The 13,832-nt window shown below is 34.6% G+C and overlaps 1 protein-coding gene across 24 annotated transcripts; it reads right to left on the bottom strand.

Annotated features, from left to right (window-relative positions):
- Positions 1-6,206: 6,206 nt before the first annotated feature.
- On the bottom strand, positions 6,207-10,459 carry LOC114283500 (serine/threonine-protein kinase Nek4-like). Of its 24 annotated transcripts, XR_014339891.1 has the most exons (10): positions 9,585-10,445; positions 9,264-9,367; positions 9,082-9,122; positions 8,936-8,953; positions 8,776-8,825; positions 8,630-8,691; positions 8,461-8,544; positions 7,242-7,344; positions 7,028-7,137; positions 6,207-6,371 (listed from the first exon to the last, which is right to left on the bottom strand). XR_014339891.1 is itself a non-coding variant. In XM_082886955.1 (9 exons), the coding sequence occupies exons 5-9, from the start codon at positions 8,803-8,805 to the stop codon at positions 6,359-6,361; spliced, it is 285 nt and encodes a 94-aa protein (XP_082743081.1). In that variant the 5' UTR covers positions 8,806-8,825; positions 8,936-8,953; positions 9,082-9,122; positions 9,264-9,363; positions 9,545-10,453; the 3' UTR covers positions 6,207-6,358. The 24 variants fall into 24 exon arrangements, 9 of the variants coding, with proteins under 9 accessions (XP_082743081.1, XP_082743080.1, XP_082743082.1 ...); XR_014339884.1 differs by lacking the exon at positions 7,242-7,344 and having other exon boundaries at positions 8,610-8,691; positions 8,936-9,122; positions 9,585-9,854; positions 9,924-10,451; XR_014339886.1 differs by having other exon boundaries at positions 8,610-8,691; positions 8,936-9,122; positions 9,585-10,446.
- Positions 10,460-13,832: the final 3,373 nt, after the last annotated feature.

The raw sequence follows: 13,832 nt of genomic DNA, 5'->3' as shown, positions 1-13,832 counted from the left end.
AATAATCCCAAATGGAGGACTATATGTGAAATCCATCTATGCATCAATCAAGATAAGTAAATAAATAAATAAATAATTCATCAATAAAAATGGTGTTCTTCACTTCTAATTCTAGATCTCTGCAGGCTACAGCAACAACTCAAACTAGTAAAATTATCACCAATAATTGTTTTTATATAATTTCCCCCAATTTGGGACAATTCACTGACCAGAGATACTCCCTCAACTCTTCTCCATTTCATCCCTTTCACTTAAGCCTACAGAGAACATCCTCTTCACTTTCCATTCCTTATAGATGATCAATCTGATCAACTTCCTTTCCTCTTCAATTTCCATTCAATTAAGCCAATGTACCTTCATTTCATTTCAGATGCAGACTTACCACAGTTGCCACCAACTATGCTAATAGGGCAAGCAATGTAATGGAGTCTCTGCGATGGATGACGTGAGTGACAGGCCAGAACATTAGGTGGCCATTGATAAAGCCCCCAAACCAGATAATGGCATGCCTTAATTCAGGCCCAAATCCAAGCTTACATGTATTGCACTATAGTTTCTTTTCAAGAAATTGATTTTTCAGATTAAAGCCACTTCGAAGGCTTTCTGCCTCTTCTCTACACCATCTCTGCCATATGCTCCTTTCTCATTGCTCTTGCACAAATATCCAATCATGGTTTCCATAAAGAACAAGAAGAAAAAGAAGAATGTAAAATAATTTTTTTTTTTAAAATAAATAAAAATAAAAGAAAGACCTCCAATAAGAATACTGCCGTTGATTTTTGTACATCATCATCATGTTGTTCTCCTCTTCTTGTCCATCTAAACTAAGAAACTATATTGTTATTCATGTCTTCTCCAAAAATATTCAATTACTACGTATCTAGGGTTTTAAAATGACAAAATGCTTTTGTTTAATTTCTTATCGATGTAGGTAGAGGCTGATTTAGCCACAAACTAACGAAACGTAGGAAAAAGACAAAAGGCAAACAAAATGGAAAAATTTATGATGAATGTAGTTAAAAAGGAAAACCAGCAGTTTGTCTGCTAAAAACCAGCAGAATGAGGCCATAAATTAGCTAGCTGCAAAATAACGAAAATGCAAACAAAATGGGAAAAATTACAAGATATATAGTTAAAGACAGACCAAATATCCAAACCATTATAAGAACAATAATAAAAGAAAGGCATGCAAAAAACCATTTCCATACCAGCGGCATATCAAAAGCAATAAAATTCCCAACAGGTTTATTCGTAACAAAGACCATCTGTATGTTTGACAAAAAGATTGTTCCCTTTGCTTTAACCTTACCCCCATTAGCACTGAAAGCAAAGTCCAACATGAGGTTCAGTTCTTACCACACTAAACAATTTTTGAAATTTAAAAATACAAAGACCAATTGAAATTTGAAATTGTCACTTCCATGACCCAGTGTTCACTAAAAAACTGGAACATGCAATATAACAAATAAACAGAGAGAATAGAGGGGGGGGGGGGGGGAAGCTTTTCCAAAATAATTAAAGGCATGCATAGGAACCATCACAAAAAAAATATGCACTTACACCGGTGGTAAAAATTGTTTCAATTGGTAAACATAATTGAGATGATGCAAATATGTTAATGAGACCAAACTCCCAATTTCACTGGGCAGATATGACATATTGAAATTGCTATCTTCAATGTCTTCAAACTTCTTAAACCCTGTAGTGAAAAACCAATGGAATCCACGTTCTTTCTTGGCGATGCCCATGATGAGAAAAATGTGTACAATGATTTTGATAGTGATCCTTTAAATCCAGCAAATTCTCTTAGTTTGGAGCAGCTCGAGAGATCAAGATACTCAAGAGATTTCGACATCAAAATCCTTGAAGGAAACTGCTCTAGTTTTTTTTTACAATTTGCCATGTCTAGGACAATATGTTTGTTGAGACATCCAATAGATTCATCAATCTCTACCAACCTTATGCAGTTATCAATCAATAGTTCCTCAAGATTGTTGAGTCCAGAGAAGTTAGGGGTTTTGGTTAGATAATAACAATGACTGAGATAAAGGAATTTCAGATTATTAAGATCCTGTCAAAAACACAAAGAGAAAAATTATTTTCCACATCAGTACAATATGATTGATGTATGAAATGTAAAGAAATAATATTGAACTTTGTCACGACCCCAAACCGCCCCTAGTAGTTTGGTGCCGTGATGGCCAGTAATCCGAGATTACCGAAGGCCAACTTTCAAAAGTTTAACACAATCAGAGTATAGTATATGGGGCTCACAGATGCGGAAGCGATAAATCAAAATACAAATGGTCCATAAGAGCAGTGCATAAGTCCAATGAAATGGCATACAATTTACATAACTTTACAATTTGAATACAACAAGGTAAAATACGTATTACATCTTGCTCAAAAGGCTTCTCGAGTCGACATATACAAAATACAGTGAATACAAGCCAAGAAGCATGATTTTCAAGATTTGCCGACATAAAAGAAATGACATCGCCGACGTGAATACAAAACAAAGCCGACACAATCATGGATCCAAAACAAGCTCTCAAAAACACATTCTAGGCGTCGCCGACGTCCTGCTCATCACCTACATATATATAGAGAGGGTGAGCTTGGATACTCAGTGAATGGTACAAATAATAAAGGTTTTGCATGAATATAGCCGAAGTCTTTCAAAACAAAACATGCCAAAAACCATACGGATATTAGCCGAGATCCTTTCAGAGCAAAACACATCAAAACTTTATCAAAGCAAGAGATGAACCGTATTCATCTATCAAGTCTTACAAGTCTCAAGGGATGCTTACTGGCATCGGCAAAACACAAATCAAGCTTTCCGAACAAACAAATCCACGCGGTAAACCGTCAGTGGCAAAACAAAGACTGCACGATCCGTAATCGATTAGTCGAAGGCACTGTGAAAGTTTATAGTCCTCCAGCACAAGGGACTTGTGTTACTTAAGCCCGTAGCTCCTTTTAACACGATGGTCTTGTGTTACTTAGGCCCGTAGCCCGCTTTACCACGATGGAACTTGTGTTACTTAGGCCCGTAGCCCGCTTTAACACAGTAGTCTTTCCAAGAAAGGACCGTATCCTTTTATACTTAGTGCTGCGAAAATTTAGAGTCCTCCAGCACGAGGGACTTTTCAAGGATGACATCAAAACAAAGCTTATACTTGATACATCAAAACATAGCTATTCATTCATGCTTAACAAATACCTTCGTCAATACAAAGCAAAGCAAGATTTATCAAAACAGTATAACATAGCTTTAGTAAAAATACCACTCACTTAGATCTTCTCAGGTGTAGGCTCAAAGCAAAGATCAAGGACCTACAATCACATGGCAATCACATTCTCAAAACAAGATTTACATGCATACAAATGATCTCGGCATTCTCACCAGATCCAAGTCAATGACAAAGCAAAACATGCTGGGAGTTTAAACACTGTTTCCGTCTCATGAAAACACATTGGGTACCAATCAGGTCTTTGCCGAGGTCCTACACCTCTTTGCCGAGGTGTGGTCCCGATGGCCTCTTCAAAAGCAAAGTCGGGAAAAACCTGAGTTTCCCTTTGAAGAACATGAAGAACATGATGAACATGATCATGAGGAAGATGAATGCTAGATCATAACTTGTTACAAAAATCTGAGATTTCATGTCATGAGTTCAAAACATGGACCTGGGTACCCATACAAGAAGGTCATGCAAGAACAAACACAAAACATGGTTCTTGTTCCAAACTTTCGGATCAAATCGAGACTTTTCTTCAAGAACACATGAATACTATCTTTCTCTTCCGAAACCAACTTCAAATCGATGCATGACATGCAAAACAGATTTGATCATGCAATGCAGCTAGATGATCAATAAGAACAACAAGAGTAGGTTAAGATTCTAACCTCAAAACTCGAACCCAACGGTTCAAACCTTGAAGATCAAGCTTGGAAGATCTAATCTCACTCAAGAACTTCTCCTCTTTTCTCTAGAGCTTCTCTCTCTAAAGGCAAAGATTTGAGACAAAATGATTTGTTTCTAGGTCTGCCGGCTGTCTTAACAATCAGCTCGAACACATGGCGCTACCGGGTTGGTTTAACTCAAAAGGTGACTGATTGATAAGACAACTCTATAACAAAGCGTATGCAGCAAGCTATGGCAAGACACATCGGCAAGTAATGACATCGGCTAGAGTCAAAGCTTCGGCAACAGGATAACAAAGACATCGGCTAGGGAGGACGACACTTGACTAAGCTGTGCCACACCTCGGCCTGGGTGTGCCACACCTCGGCCTGGGTGTGCCACACCTCAGTCTAGGCCATACCTGCCCAAGGACAAGGATCACTAAGAGCAAAACATCTCGGCAAACATGCCCGGGGTGAAGACGGGGGTCAACCAAGTGATTCCAAGGCAGCTCTAGGTACAAAGGTTCAAAGGTGAACTAAGCTCAAGATGACCTCGGCTACACACCAAGCAAGGAACAAAATCATGCAAGCAACACTTAAACAAAACAAGGCAAGGCAAAACTTGCAAAACAACATAACAAGACAAGATCATGCATGAATGTATGCAAGTACGACAAGAGTAAGGTGAGGGTTGCTACAACCTTGGTTCCCTTCCAAACTTATTTCGGTTTGCTATAACGCAAGTCAAGAGCAACCAACTTCTCTAGGTATAATTTCGACGGCAACCATACCAACGGACAACCATTCCAGCTTAGCCATAATAGCCTTCTAAAAATATGTTTAAAACCTGAACTTAGGTGAACATAAGTGAGATGATGCAGCTATGGCCTTATGGTAAAAATTGTTTCAATTGGTGGAGATGGATTGGATGGATTGGATGGCTTGGACTTCTTGTGTTCAGATGTTAACGATTAATTGTTATGGACTTTGGGTCATTCAAAATCAGGCGCCTTTACTAGGTAACACCAATAACTTATCTTTTTCCCATTGTGGTAAAAATTGTTTCAATTGGTGGAGATGGATTGGATGGCTCGGGCTTCTTGTGTTCAGATGTTTACGATTAACTATTATGGAATTTAGGTCAGTCAAAATCAGGCACCTTTACTAGGTAACACCAATAAGTTCTCTTTTTCCCATTAAGGGCAAACTATCTTAATAATTGAGTTTAATTCCTATCAAATTTTATTAAAAATAAGTCTTAGTATAATTATTGTTAAATATTTTTTTTGTGACGATTTTTTTGCATGTCGCTAAAAATTAACAATTAGTGACTTTTTTTTGTCACAGTTTTTATAAATTGTCCCTAAAATTTACAATAACTTTTTTTTGTGATAAGTTTTTTAAACTGTGGCTAAAAGTTAAAATTAGTGATATTTTTTGTGACAATTTTTTAAAATTGTCGTTAAAACTTATAATTAGTGACTTTTTTGTGACAAAATTTTCAAACTATCATTGAAAATTAACAATTAATGACATTTTTTAATAGTATATGATGAAAAATGTCATTAATTATGATAAGACCTATTAGACAATATGACTTACAAGTAAGTCGTCCTTTCATTAATTATATGATAAATAAGGTCAACTATGCAAACCCCATTTATGGTGGAGAAGAATGGTATAAAAAAAATATTATAACTTAGAAGGCTTTGAGAGACCATGTGCCAACAAAAAAATATAAAATAAACTAAAAGAGGGCTAAAAATCGAAAAAGAACCTTTGGGCAGAATGATGCCCCAGACCTAGATTCAAGCACTCTGTTGATTCACCCCAACCAGCAGGAAAAACTGTTTTTACCGGCGTTTCAAAAACGCCGCTATAAGTGGTAAAAGCGCCACCAAAAGACTATACCGGCGTTTTTACATTACGTCGAGGATACGGCCGTCGCTATAGGTTTGAGGCGTTTAATAAACGTCGCTGATATTTATAGTGACGTTTTCATAAACGCCGGTATATTATTAAATCTGCTTAAATAATACTGCCAAATATAACTGATGACGTCACAGGATATAGTGACGTTTTGAACAAAAACGCCACCTTTTTACTTTAATTTAATTAATATAAAATATGCTTTGAGCTGGTTATTTACATTCCATTCACAAAACACCTCCTAACAAAAAATAAAAATAAAAGTGGATAAAACCATCTAATTCAATATCAAAGAACAATTAACCTGTACATGTCCATAAAAGCATATTTAAGTTACAAGATTCACCCAATCTTTAAAAAAATCACAAAAAACAAAAAAATCTGAAATTCACCAATCAGCACACTCGGATATTTAAATGCTCTTACAAAAAATAAAAAAACAAAAAAATTTCAGCAAGATTTCAATTTTGGCCCTGTTAAATTCCTTACATCTAGAATTAGATCTTTCCCTCCGCAAAATTATCCTTTTGACCTACACATAAATAAATAACAGTTGCAAATTATAATATTTTTGGAGAAAATCTAGAACAAAGCAATAAATACCATCAAAATCATAAAGAGATAAAAAGCTAATACATAAATCCCCTTCATAATAAGAACATGTATAGTAAGATGTTTAAGGTCAGTTTCATCAATCAACGTTTAGATAATCAAACACTAAAAAATTACCATGAACTTTCTTTCCATTACATGGTAACATATACTCAAAAAACATAATCATCGTACAACAAATTTCAAGAAAACTTTGATTATACCAATTACAAGCATCAGATTGCCTTGCCAAATTAAAGTTTCCATAGCTTGACTGAGGGCAAAGCTTGAGGTTCAAGTAAAATGACAGAAAATTATGTCAGTGATTCAAACCAAGAGTTTCACTGTTTTAATATAAATTAACCCATTCTCAAATAGCAGATGAAAATGATGCCCGACACCCAAACATCGAGACAGTTCAAATTTCAAAATATATTTCAAAAGCCATAGGGCTATAGGGGATGTCAGTGATATCATCAGAAACATCAAACCAAATATTTTTATCTACCTCTTTGAGTGGTTATTGTTCAAGCAAAATGATAAACTATGCAAGGCTCTAATTTGAAAGGAAAAGAAAACAAAATGAAGATCAGTTACCTTAATAACTTTTCTGATGCAATCCTGGCAGCAGCAATAGTGCTACGGTCAGGTACCCACTTTACAACACGGTTTGGATCAGATCGCATTGGAGAATGAATCTTAACAAGCTGGAAAAAAAAAAAAAAAAAAAAAAGAGGTGGGGAAGCACGGATAAATATGAGAAACTACTGTAGGAACCGAATAATTGTAAGGAATACAATTCTATGCGTACCACAAAGGACTCATGAGGTGGTGAAATGGTGAGAGCATTTATGTACTTGCAGCAATAAGGAAAAAACAATTCACTTGGATGACTATAATTTGGATGCTTTGAGCTAAAGCAGGAAACAAATAATGATTAGAAGAGTTGTGATAATCCTTTAATTTGAATGTTCCACTCCCATCTGGTATCCATAATGGTTGTGGTTCACATTCTTTATTTCTGTCATCAACATTTTTATTTTATTATATTATATTTTCAATTCTCACAACTACATTGAATTTGTTAAATTTGTTCAAGCAAGATACAAAATTCAGCATAAAAGAATACAAAAGCCATAAACTTACTCCTAAACACTCCAGTTCCTTTTGTACACAATGTTGCCATGGGCTAATAAATGAAAGAAAGAGTAAAATAAGTAAATGGTGAAGGCATATTTCTATTGAAATCTATAATTGAAAATTTTCTTATAGGTTACTTCTATGTGATCATGTAAATTTTGTGAGAGTTCCAAGAATCAGTCAAATATGAATTACAATGTACTCCGTCATTTTTTTTTTCCTGTTTGAATGCAAACATAATTTGTAAACATAATTAGAATTTATTTTCATAAATTAGAGCACTAAGAAAAAAATTGGCTGATCAAGGCTATCAGGCATGCCTAAACAAAGTCATTGTCAAACTTTCAATATTCAAAATTTCAATTTGCTTTGTTTTGTTTTTTTTTTTCCCCCCTAATTTTTTCATCAAACTTTCAAGATTCAAAAATTTTTAAATTCCTTTTTCCATCCTACAATTTTTGAGAATTGAAAATATAATATAAATGGAGAGAGCAAACTCAAGAGCCTTGAGCCCAGTTCCTTTTGCTGTTGAACCAAAAGATGCACCTAACATGAGATATACAGGATTCCAAATTGGAACTTCCTATAGAAGACAACCCAAAAGTTGTGACTTAGTGAGACGTAGGTTGAAAAGAAAAAGAATATAAGTCTCCTATTTTAGATGATCCACATTTCCCAAAACACAATTATAGTACATTGCAAATGTTGTCACGGAAAGAGCAAACATATATTTGATTCTAACACTAGTAATAACAAAATCAAGAAACAGGACTTGATTTGTTTTGCTTATTATTCATCTTTGGCAATATCCAAAATTCAATACCATAGTTTGAATCCTATTACATAATGAATCAATCCTTAACTATTCAAATGACAAATCCATGACTTACAAAAGGGTTAAAAGCAGCCCTGTGGGCAGCCATTTCATAGATGCAGCATCCTAAATAACACAAATTAGGAATGTAATAAATGACCTGCAAAGAAATGGACACATTTAGAACGGATGAGCTGAAAAGTTCAAAAATGATTTGGAGTTTACCTAAAGACCAGATATCTGACTTTGAACCATAAGGTATATTAGTGAGAAGTTCAGGACACATATAACTAGGAGTTCCCACCACCTGCAATTGAAGCCGATACATCAGAGCAATTAGACTATACAGAAGAACAAACATGAAGCTAAAACAATGATTTTAGATACTCACAGAGGAAGCAAGATCATTGGAAGTCAACATCTTAGCAAGACCAAAATCACCTGCAACCAAATATATTTTAATACCTCTAATAAAATAACACAAAATTATCATTAACAAAATTATAAAGGTGCAGTCAGGAATGGCAGGAATAAGGTAAGACTTCATTTACCTAGGCTTATGTCCTGATCTTTTGTCAGAAATTTATTCGAACATTGAAGCAAGTGTGAAACATCAGCAGTACAGAACAACCATTGAGATTTCAGAGATATAACACTTCACTTAAAACTTTACAAATCACATAGAGAGGCAACTAACCTTGACATCACGATGAAGGATATGGTGTGTAAATTGATACACTGAATTGATGCAATTAAAATTATAATAACGAAATTGACACAATAGACAGTACAATTGTATAACCAAATCATGGAATTAAGAGAAATCAAGAGAAAGTTATGCAATCAAGTGCATAAAAAGAAAACAGAGCAAAATCATACCTTCCCAGCAGTAGATGCTGATGCTTGAAGTTGCAATTTCTCTCCTCTAAGCTCTCCTGTAATCTATACATCTCATCCTCCATCTTCTTAGCTTTGGCCTCTGCCTAGGGAAAAAAATAATAATACAAAACCCAAAAATACACAAAATTAGAGAAGGTCCCACAAAGAACATCACTTTACAGAGAAGAACAAAAAGGTGAAATGAAATTATTTTATTTCCAAAGTACACACAGATGCAAACAAATATACATAGAAACATATAAACAAATATATAAATTCACATGCCTGTCTTGTTAGGGTTTGAAGAGCCAATGATTGCACCTGTGAAGCGAGACGGCTTCGGACCTCCTTGTGCTCCACCGCCAGTGACACCACGTTCCGCCGGAAGCTCTGTTTCTTCTCACTTAGATCCTTCAACAACGGATCGATATTTCTCGGTGTGCAGAACGCTGTGTTCCTTGCAATCACCTCATTGTCCATGCGATTGAAGCTTCTTTCCATCGCGATCTTCCACTCCTCCGTACTCGAATCCTTCTTCTCAATCTCTTCCTTTACAAGTTCATGTAACTGTTCTCTACATTTCATCGCCACCTACAAAGAAATCAAACACCGATTAACACTTGATAATGAAAAACAAAACACAAACAACTTGCTTGAAACCTTGTTAATCAGCAGATCTAACAAAATGCGAGAGAGATCAGATTAGATAGACTTTCTTGTTCGATTTCGGATCTGCAATTTGCGAAAGAGATCGAGTTTGAGTTCGATGAAGAAAAGCTAGAGCAAGAATAGATCTAACAAAATGCAAGAGAGATCAGACTGAGTTCGGATCTGCGATTTGTGAGAGAGAGAGAGAGAGATCGAGTTCGATGAAGAAGAGCAGTGTATGAGAGAGATTTTGTGTTACTTTTGTAATTGGAATGGGGTTTAAGTGTCTATTAAGTTAAAAGGGAAATGCTAGGTTTCATGAAGAATTTTCATAAAAATTGTCATGAAAATCATTTGTATTGTTAGATTAGGTATGTGTCTCATGATCTAACGATGCAGATAGTTTTCATGACAGTTTTCATGAAACGTAGCAGGATCCAAGGATTTAATCGACTTGAATTGTAAGATTCAAATAGTAAATTATACAATTTTTTGGAACTATGGTTATTCTTGTTTCCAAACTTTTACATAAACCACTCTCTCTTCTAAGAGCATCTACGGCAGGCTTGCCATACCCTCCATTTTGCTATTTCAGCTAGTCTAAAGCTAGAAAATCACCTCCAACAGAATCGCTCCTCCCTCACCTAAATGTCCCTCTGCTACAGTAACCCGCCAACAATAATGAGTTACTTTCCACTAGTCTTCTATTTTTTTTATTAACGCATTATATTTTTTATGGTTTAATATAATAAAAAATGAAAATCAACCAAAAATATATATATATATATATATATTTTTTTTAATAGTTAATGAAAAACAAGCCTATTTGGATAGAAAATATTTTTTACTTTTAAAAGATTGAAAACATTTTTTGAACTAAAATTTTACCAATGTCACCACACCACCACTACTCTTACCTCTACCACCACACCACCATCATCATCACCGCCGTTGCCCCACAACCATGCCACCACCTCCACCCTCCACTTTCGTTCCACCACCACTGAACATAGAAAAATATTTTTTCCAGAATATGTTTTTTGAAAAAAAAACCTGTATAAAAATGTTTTCCATCCAAACAAACGCGACGTAATTTATCCTCAATCTACTTCCTTTTTAGCACAATTAGGTTTATATATATAAGAGTTATATTTTGATACATTTATTATTAAAAGGTTAGCAATATGTAAATAAAAAATTTATACATAATGATATGATTTAATTTATATAAGCAACATGGGAAGTTATCCCAATATATTAGTTATATCAGTCACACATGGCACCACTTCAATTTGTAACCACCTAGTCCATGCACAAGCACCAACAAACTTAATAATAATAATATCAATAATATAATTATGGTCATAGTAAAATTTTTGATGATGGTCATGATCTTAATCGATAGACCAAAATTGATAGGCCACAATTAGGGCTGCAAACGAACTGAGCTATTCATGAACAAGCTCGGCTCGGCTTGTTAAGGGCTCGGCTCGGCTTGTTAAGGGCTCGGCTCGGCTCGTTTAATAAACAATGAGCTCGGTTCGTTAAGCTCGGCTCGTTTATCTTTATTTAAATTATATAATAAATATATTATTTATATATTAAATAATATATAAATATATATAAATACATTATTTATATATTAAAAATATATAAATATATATATAAAAATAATAATATAAATACATTTTTTATATATTAAATAATATAAATAATAATTTTTTATTTAAATATTTATATTTAAATAATATAAATAATATTTAAAAAAATTATCGAGCCGAGCTGAGCCGAGCTCGAATTTCATTAAAATTAACGAGCCGAGCCGAACTCGAGCCTAGTTCCTTATCGAGCCGAGCTCGAGCTCAATAAACGAGCTCAATAAGTAAACGAGCCGAGTTCGAGCTCAGCAAAGCTCGGCTCGGCTCGGTTCGTTTGCAGCCCTAGCCACAATCAATGAAATTAGATTTGGCCATAATTGACAAGTCATAATCTATTAAACAAGACTTGGCATTAATCAACAAGCCATAATCGACAAAAAATTATTTTTTAATGTCAACAGGATGTATTGATGTAATTTTGTATTTTAATAAATAAAGTTCATTTTTTAATTTTTCATGATTCAATATGCATTCTAATTGTTGTGATGCATTTAAAAATTTGTATTATAATTTTTTTTTCGTAATTAATTTTGAATTTAATAAAAAAATCTGAATTAAAGCCTAATTTTGGCCCATATGGACCATAAATTTAAGCTCATGTGTAGGGCTGGGTTTTAGAAATCTAGGATGGATTACCCCGAGCCCAACCCATTGATTAGTGAAAGCCCATGGGTTTGGGCTTGAAATTTTAGGCCCAGCCCGACCCGTTGCTGAGGCTTGGCCTAAAGGGCATCTCCTTCATTTTATAAAATGATCAAGGAATAAGGAAACTCAAGGAATTAAGGCTTTACCGACATAAATCAACACAAGGAAACTCAGAACATAATATTTAACTTATAATTCAAGGAATTAAGGCTTTACCGACATAAATCAACACAACTACTCCTATACAATAACACTATGTTTGGGAACTTAGGAGAGAAAAGAAAAGAAATGATTACTTAAGTTATAAGAGAAAAGAAAAGAAAATAAATGATTGTAATTTCTCTCCTTTTTGTTTGGATAATGAAGAAATAAAAGAAAAGAAATGATTGTGATTTCTCTCGTTCTTGTTTGGTTAAACTTCATTAAGAGAAAAGAAAAGAAATTATTTTATCTTATATTACTAAAATAACCTTTTTATATTTTCAATCATTTTATTTCATTTATTTTTATAGGGACAAAAATGGTATTATGAAAATAGTGGTTTCTTTTCTCTCCCAATCTCTCCACTTTTGGGAAGAATGAAAATGAGGCTTATAAGAGAAATGAGTTTCTCTCCATTTCTCTCCATTTCTTCCTATTTCTCTCTACTTAGGTTATCCAAACAAGTAAGAGAAATACATTTCTCTCCATTTCTTTTCTGTTCTCTCCAAATCACTCAATCCAAACATAGCGTAAGGTATTTGAGATATGTAACATTTTTGCCACTCGATACTGCACTATTTTGTGCAAACTAGTCTATAACCTCTAGCTAGATAGATTATAAAAAGTGCTATTGTTAGCTATATATTTTGTAAAAACCAGTTACAATCCGACACGTGGCAGAATAAGGGTATTATTGGAAAATAATTTAAGTCTCCAATCCTGATCGTACACGTGGTGATGATAATTGGTTCTCACATGGTCTGAGCAACATTGGATCAGTAAAGAAACGCAAGGTGACGTGGCTTCAACGGTTACTCATATTCAAATTCAAATACAGGAGGGAAGCCTAACTGCAAATGGTGGCATAATGGAGCTACTTCTAAGGCAACATGATCAGCGATCATGGAGGAGCAGTTCGACGGTTCGAAGAGCAGTTCGAAGGTCATCTTTGACAAGTATAAATAGCAGAGAGACCCCCAGGAAAAGGGACGGAACTCAGATCATACACACCAGTCTTTATTTCATATTTTACCTTCCAGTTTTACATTCCTGTACTTTCAATACCTGCACTTTACATATCTGCACTGCACTTCAATTCATAGGAGTAGTCTCAAGTAGATTCAAGTAGACTGTTGCTGTAAACCTCTTCAAGGCTGAGTTTGGACTATTGTAAGTTTTTCATTTTTATGAAATACTTCCATTATTCTTCATATTAATTGTTATTTCTCTTAATTTCTCCTAAGTCAAGCCACCAGTAAAAGTCCTCTTCATTGAGGCTGAAAGAACTAAAACACAATCGTCTGGTAATTGGTTGGCAATCACAATTTCTGTAAGGACTGATTGATCCTTGCTGGCACGCTCACATTTACAAAAATACCCTTCGAAAAGCCAAAAAGCCAACATATATTTTTGGCAC

This window comes from Camellia sinensis, chromosome 9 (genome assembly GCF_055761805.1).
Source record: "Camellia sinensis isolate YWXY chromosome 9, ASM5576180v1, whole genome shotgun sequence".
Lineage (NCBI taxonomy): Eukaryota > Viridiplantae > Streptophyta > Magnoliopsida > Ericales > Theaceae > Camellia > Camellia sinensis.
The sequence above is the reverse complement of the archived record's forward strand: the minus strand, read 5'-3'. Positions and strand labels throughout refer to the sequence as shown.